This window comes from Tupaia chinensis, unplaced genomic scaffold, assembly GCF_000334495.1.
Source record: "Tupaia chinensis unplaced genomic scaffold, TupChi_1.0 Scaffold000567_1, whole genome shotgun sequence".
Taxonomy (NCBI): Eukaryota; Metazoa; Chordata; class Mammalia; order Scandentia; family Tupaiidae; genus Tupaia; species Tupaia belangeri.
In genome coordinates this window covers 3,508,812-3,516,192 of record NW_006160080.1, presented here as the reverse complement: position 1 = coordinate 3,516,192, position 7,381 = coordinate 3,508,812, and the positions used below count along the sequence as shown (strand labels likewise).

The following is a 7,381-nucleotide window of genomic DNA, read 5'->3' as shown; positions in this document are numbered from 1 at the left end:
GAGGGCCACGCCGCAACCCCTCCTCCTCCATTCTCCTCTCGGGATCTTGGGCATGCACGTACATGCACCTGACGTGAGTTTTAAGCCGCCGGGTCCGGGATGCGAACCGCGGTAGACTACGTGGGAGTCCAGTGACATAGCCATTATGCTAACTGCTGGTCCCAGTTATGCTTTTTTTTTTAAGAGAGATTTTTTTGCTATCGGGGATGTTCGCTTGCCAGAGAAACAGAGAGACAGAGAGATAGCAACTAAGAAATCACCCCCAAGGGGGATGAGCACACTGAAGTCTCTTCCTCTCCTTCATTCTCCTCTTGGGATTTTGGGCATGCACAGAGTTGCATCCGACATAAGTTTTAAGTTGCCAGGTCTGGGACTCGAACCGTAGTCCAACTATGTGGGAGTCCAGTAATGTAACCATTATGCCATCTGCTAGTCCCTTAATTATACTTTTATGAACAGTTTCCTGATTTCTTTTTTCTCTGACTTCTTTGATAATTGAATAATCCAAAGCAATTGCTTTTCATTTTTATTGCTTTACCCATAATAAGTTTCTCTTTAGTACCTCCCTTTTTATTCCCTTTGAGGAAACACATTCCAGACTTGACAACTGGAAGCAGTCTTTTCAGTGGTGGCATCCAGTCTATAGTAAATTTTTTATGCATATCTTCTTTCCAAGCTGATTTCTAGAATCATCCTTCATCCTGGCCTTTCTTACCCCATTTGGGAGTTGCTTATATTCTCTCTTCAATGAAAAGGCGTGATTCATTTTAATCAGAGGCCCAAGTCACAGCACATAATAACTAATCACTGTGTACACTAATTTAACTTGGACCACATCTTGTACATCACGTAGGTCCTGCCCGAGGAGTTGGCAAAGCTCAAGAATGAGTTAGCAGAAATTTTGAAATGATAAAATTGCAGTTTGAATTTGTTGATTTGTTTCACCTGGTGGATTCAAAACATTTTATTTACAAGGACATCATTTCTTAGGAAGCCAGCATTGTGGCCTGGTAGAAAGACTAGGGGTGGGGCTGGCAGGTTGCTTGGTGGTTATGGTGTTGGACTCCCCACATGGCTGACTGTGGTTCAAGTCCTGGACCTGATGGCTTGCTTTCTAACTACCCCCCACCCTGCTCTCCATCTCTCTCTGATAAAATTTTAAAAATTAATAATAAATAAAATTAAATAAATAATATTTTAAAAACAAAAAGAAGAAAGAAAGACTAGGAGTTCCACCAAAGAGTTGAGTGACCTTGACCGATCTCCTGGAGCATTCTAGACCTCTTCATCTGCAGAATGAAGGTTTGAGGCTAAGTGAATTCTGAGTTTCTTTCTAGATATATATTGCTCTGATACTCTTCTCAGAGCTAAAATTAGATACTTCTGCATTAAATCTCCTAAGTCAACACTACCAATTCCAGGTAGAGTCAAACCCAAAGCATTTGCATAGGAGAGAGTCTTTTGGTAGAGCTTTAGTTCACTAAATATAATGGCTTTTGTTTTTTAAGGAAAAGTGCTTTCTGAGGAGAAGCAGAGTTCAGAAACATAAAAATACATGAATTTTTTAACTTTATTGAAATGTCTTATGACACATGTGTACATACTATGTGTATGTGTACAGCTCAGTGAATTTTATAAACTGAATACGCCCACCCAGCACACCGAATATCACCTGTACCTCAGAACCCCCCTCATGCCTCTTTCTATTATTATTACAACCCTCTCTCCTAAGGATAACCACCCTTCTCACTTTCAGTGACAGCGAATAGTTTTGTTTGCTTTTGTTTCTCATATGAATGGAATTATGCACAATATGCATTGTTTTGTGTCTGGTTTTCTTGACAACATCGTATTTCAGAGGTTCATTGATATGGTGTTGTGTAGTTGCAGCAGACACTCAAGGTTTTCCTCCAGAGATACAGTGATACATCTTTGCCCAGTTGTATTAATAATCTCATTTGTGTAACTCATTTGGGAAAATCAATAACATGCCATTAGGAGCAGAGAGGATAAAAGTACTGAAAAGAAGAGACAAATCAGAGGCATTTTGTGATCTATTATAATATTATTAATACATAATACAATTTTTTAAAAGAATTATTTCTTTTAATTTTATTTATTCATTCATTTATTTTAATTTGACCAGAGAGAGACACACAGAAAGAGAGAGAGAGAGAAAGTGAGAAAGCTAGCTACCAGGTCCAGGATTCAAACCGTGGTCAGCCATGTGGGAGTATCCAACACCTTAACCACCACGCCACCTGCTGATCTCCTATATAATGCAATTTATTCATTTAAAAATGTAAGCCCTCTTTTGAAGAAGGAGTCACCTCCTGGTCTAAAACCTTACCACACCATGCCAACAAAAGGGTCACTCTCCTGATTCTGGATGGCCATACAGGATTCTTAAGGGATGCCAGCTTTACCGTGAGACTGAGAAACCCTCTCTTGCCCTGCCCTCATTTCCATAGCCCCTGCACTGGCTGAGCCTGCACATACTCAGAACATAATAGATCTGGGCCGAGCGCGCGAGTGAAGAGGACAGCTAGCGCTGATAGTGCACTCACAGTGCGAGTTCTGTGCAAAGATCTGTTTACTCATCACAGTGACACTCTCAGGTTGGTGCTGTTATCGGTTTGCTAGATGGGAAAATTTGGCCACAGGAAGTTAACTTATCCAGGGCACTCACATGTCACCTGGCAGAGCTGGGACCTTTGAACTCACGTTCTTTAGTCTTTGTGAGTATGTGTGTGCGCTCTATCCTGGGCTTGTGGGGAATGCCGTGCTGGCTGGATTCATGGGTACCCTTGGCTAGGAGCTCTCAGTTAGCAGAGGACACAGCCTGGTCTGTCACAGCCATGTTCCCGCTCACTGTGTGGGGGGAACCTGCTCAGAGGGTTCTCACTGTCCCCTGCCTGTACCTGAGCCCATGAGTAGGTGGGTCTTGATTTCCTGACTGGCTTTTTCCCCCAGCATCCCCTGCCAGCCTCGGCTGCTGCTGCCACTGTCCCTCATGGGGTTATGTTGGCCTACTCCTCAAAGTGAGCGGAACAGACTCCGTCAGCATTTGTAGTTCTCTCCGTGTGCTGAGCCCCCACCAGCCCCCTGCTTACCTCCACGTATGAGGGAACTTTAGAAAGCTTATAGAAAAACAGAATTGAAGTACAAGTTTATTTTGGTGCAAAAATATTTTGAGGTCCTTGCACAGTTTTTTTTTTTCTTTTTTTTTTGGAGAGGTTTTTGCTATAGGGTGCGTGTGCTCGCCAGACAGACAGAGAGAGACAGAGAGACAGAAAGCGAGAAATCACCCCCCAGGGGGGATGGCCACACTGCAATCCCTTCTCCTCCATTCTCCTCTCAGGATCCTAGGCACACACGCACACATATCCAGCATGAGTTTAAGCCGCCAGGTCTGGGACTCGAACTGTGGTCAGCTACATGGGAGTCCAGCGACATACCCATTACGCTAACTGCTCGTCCTGTTTTTTTCATAATGTACATTTGCCATGAACACCCCTTGTCTTACATCTAGTTTACTCCTCTTCAGCCCTCACGTCTCATCTAGCATAGATGACCCTCAATAAATGTTTGTTGAATGAATAAATAAATGAATAGCTTTTCAATGGTTATAAGATTTGCTTTTCAAAAAATGTTGACTCCTTGCCTTTCTGACTACTAAAAATGCAAGCAATGATAATAAAATAATGTCCAATAAAGAGGAAATGCAGCTATCCTTTGAAGAAAATGTAGTGTACCGATTCTTTTACAATATAAAGCCAATAGGGATGAATTATTTAAAAGATTCTGTGACCCCCCCTTCTAATTCCTGATTCTCAGCATAATTTCTTTGATTGTTTTTAATTGCCAGAGCATGTATGTACTCTTCAGAGAGAGACATAGAGCTAGAGAGAGAGGGGAGAGGGGAAACACCACCCAGTGGGGCATGTTCTTACTGCATTCCCTTTTTCTCCACTCCTCCATCCTGTCGGGAAATGGGGCACTCACATACAGGCACACGGCATGGTTTTCAAGCAGCGGTGCCAGGATTTGAACCATGGTTGGCCTTGCGGGATCTGGCTTCCCTAACCCCTATGGAGCTGGCCCTTTTGGATAGTTTCTAACCCACCTTTAGATAGTGGGAATAATTATGTATATAATAATTTGTGGTTTTAATTTCTTTCCTTGATATTTTCCATGTGTTAGTATTTTCCATACATCCACGTGGATTATTTTGCTTATTATTTAAAATGTAATACCCTACTGGGTGACCCATAGTAAACATGGGCTTTACATTTTGTAGGCAGTGTCCCCTGGGCATGGCTCTGGAGCCATAGTAATTGGGAGAAAGCAGGATTTCAGTTGCCCGGCTTGAGGAATGAGCTTTTGGGTATGTCTGTGTTATAAGTATGGCGGCCGTGATGATCTGTTACCCCCTTCTTGTATTCCAGGATGTTTTTCTCTGGTGGGCAGTGTGGTCATGCTGGCAGACTGGCGGAAGTTTTACTGAAGTTCAGGATACTTCTTTTCATCATTTGTCTTCACGTTGTTCTGGTTACGTCCCTGGCAGGTAAGGTACCTGTTTTCCTTCACTGTTTTTCTGTTTCTGGGTATACATATGGGTGTATTTTGTTATTTAGAATTTTTTTTTTTTGGTACCAGGGTAAAAATATACATAAGTTAATATTTACCAATATATATACCTTTTTTTTGAGAGAGAGAGATTTTTGCTATAGGGTGTGTGCACTCACCAGAGAGCAAAAGTGAGAAATCACTCCCCGTGGGGGGATGGCCATGCTGTAATCCCTTCTTCTCCATTCTCCTGGGATTTGAGGCATGTGCACACATGCACCCAGCATGAGTTTAAAGTTTCCAGGTCCAGGGCTTGAACCACGGTCAGCCATGTGGAAGTCTAGTGCCTTAATTGCTACACTACCTGCTGGCCTTATCTTAACAGGTTTTTTAAAAATTATTTATTTAATTTTATTTATTCATTCATTCATTTTAATTTGATGACAGAGAGAGAGAAAGAGAGCGAGCCAGCCAGCCACCAGGTCCGGGACTTAAACCATGGTCAGCCATGTGGGAGTGCCCAGCGCCTTAATCACCACACCACCTGCTGCTGGCTCTGTAACAGGTTTTTTTTTTTAAAAAGAATTGTTTCTTTAATTTTATTTATTTGTTCATTTATTTTAATTTGGTGGGAGAAAGAAAGTGAAAAAGCAAGCCACTAGATCTGGGACTCGAACCACCACGCCACCTGCTGGTTCCTTATCATAACAGTTTTTAAGTGTACAGTTTATTGCCATTAAGTACGCTCACAATTTTGTGCAATCATTACCACTATCCATTTCTAGAAGATTTTTATCATCCCAAATAAAATCTTTTTCCTGTTAATTAATAATACCCCATTTTTCCTTCCTCCCCTATCTGATAAGCTCTTAATCTTTTTGTCTTTATGAATTTGCATATTTCAGATACCTCATTTAAGTGGAGTCATATAATATTTGCCCCTTTTTATTTGGCTTACTTCACTTAGCATGTTTTCAAAGTTCGTCCATGTCATAGCATGTGTCAGAATTTCATTCCTTTGTAAGGCTGAGTAATATTCCATTGTATAGATATACCATCATTTGTTGATGGACATTTGGGTGGTTTCCACCTTTTGACTGTTGTGAATAGTGCTGCTATGATGTGCAAATATCTGTTTGAGTTCCTGCTTTCGATTCTGTGATGTATATGCCTCTATACATTGTTGGGTCATATGGTAATTCTACATTTAATTTTTTTGAGGACCTGTCTGACTGTTTACTCAGTTGCTACATCATTTCGCATTCTTGCAAACAAGGCACAAGGATTCCAGTTTCTCCACATCCTTGACAATACATGTTATTTTCTGTCATTTTGATAATGAGAGTGAAGTGGTATATCATTGTGGTTTTTGACTTATATTTCCCTAATAATCAGTAATGCTGATTATTTTCACATTCCTTTTTAAAATTAATTATTTAATTTTCTTTGTTGCTGTTATTATTATTTAATTTGCTATAAGGCATGTATACTCAGCAGAAAGAGAGAAAGTGAGAGAGGCAAAGTGAGACAGTAAGCCTCCAGATCTGGGACTCTAACCACAGTTGGCCATGTGGAAGTCCAGCACCTTAACTACCATGCCACTGGCTGGCCCCAAATATTTTCATGTTCTTATTGGCCATTTATGTATTTTTTTTTTTTTTAAGATTGGATGTTATCTGCCCCACAATATGAGGACAGATTTTCTTGCTCAGTCTGTTGGTTCAGATGCTAATGTTTCTTTCTTTCTTGTTTTTTTTTTTTTGAGAGGTTTTTGCTATAGGGCACGTGCGCTCGCCAGACAGAGAGAGACAGAGAGGCAAAAAGTGAGAAATCACCCCCCAGGGGGGGATGGCCACACCACAATCCTGTCTCCTCCTTTCTCCTCTCGGGATCTTGGGCACGTACGCACATGCGCCCGGTGTGAGCTTTAACCCACCAGGTCCGGGACGTGAACTGCGGTCGACTACATGGGAGTCCAGCGACATAGTCATTACGCTAACTGCTGGTCCCATTTATATATCTTTTTTAAATGCATGCCTGTTCAAATCCTTTGCCCATTTTTGAATCGGGTTGTTTGCTTTTGTTGTCATTTTTGAGTATGAGGAGTTCTTTCTATACTCTGGATATTAATCTCTTATCTGATACTATATGTGATTTACAAATATCTTCTCCCGTTCGATGGGTTTTTTTTTTTTCACTCTCTTAATAGTGTGCTTGCATGCACAAAAATTTTTAATTTTGATGAAGTTCAGTTTATCTATTTTTACTTTTGTTATCTCTGCTTTGGTGTCATATCTGAGAAATCATCATCAAATTCACTGTCATGAAGATTTTCCTCTGTGTTTTCTTCTAAGAATTTTACAAGTGTAGCTCTTTTATGTTTAAGCCTTTGGATTCATTTAGAATTCATTTTTGTATATAACTTTACTTTTGTAATTTTGATGAAGTTCAGTTTATCTATTTTTACTTTTGTTATCTCTGCTTTGGTGTCATATCTGAGAAATCATCATCAAATTCACTGTCATGAAGATTTTCCTCTGTGTTTTCTTCTAAGAATTTTACAAGTGTAGCTCTTTTATGTTTAAGCCTTTGGATTCATTTAGAATTCATTTTTGTATATAACTTTACTTTTGTGCATGTGGATATCCAGTTTTCCCAGCACCATTTATTGAAAATATGATCTTTTTCCCGTTAATTGGTCTTGTAATCTTTGTGAAGTCAGTTGGCCATATATGTGAAGGTTTATTTCAGGCTTTTATTTGTTTTTAAAAGTATCTACTTTGGTACTGGCAGGGGGGGTAGTGGGTTAAGA

The 7,381-nt window shown here is 40.4% G+C and overlaps 1 protein-coding gene across 2 annotated transcripts in view; it reads left to right on the top strand.

The window, feature by feature from the left end:
* The window catches only part of ADGRG2 (adhesion G protein-coupled receptor G2), a 114,423-nt gene that overhangs the window by 26,406 nt on the left and 80,636 nt on the right, over positions 1–7,381 (top strand). The window contains exons 1-2 of one of the 2 annotated variants that reach the window (XM_027775476.1): positions 2,525–2,618; positions 4,449–4,567. In XM_027775476.1, the coding sequence (XP_027631277.1) occupies positions 4,450–4,567 (118 nt within the window). In that variant the 5' untranslated portion in view covers positions 2,525–2,618; position 4,449. Of the gene's footprint in view, positions 1–2,524; positions 2,619–4,448; positions 4,568–7,381 lie in introns of those variants that run through there. The other variant, XM_027775477.1, reaches the window with a different exon arrangement.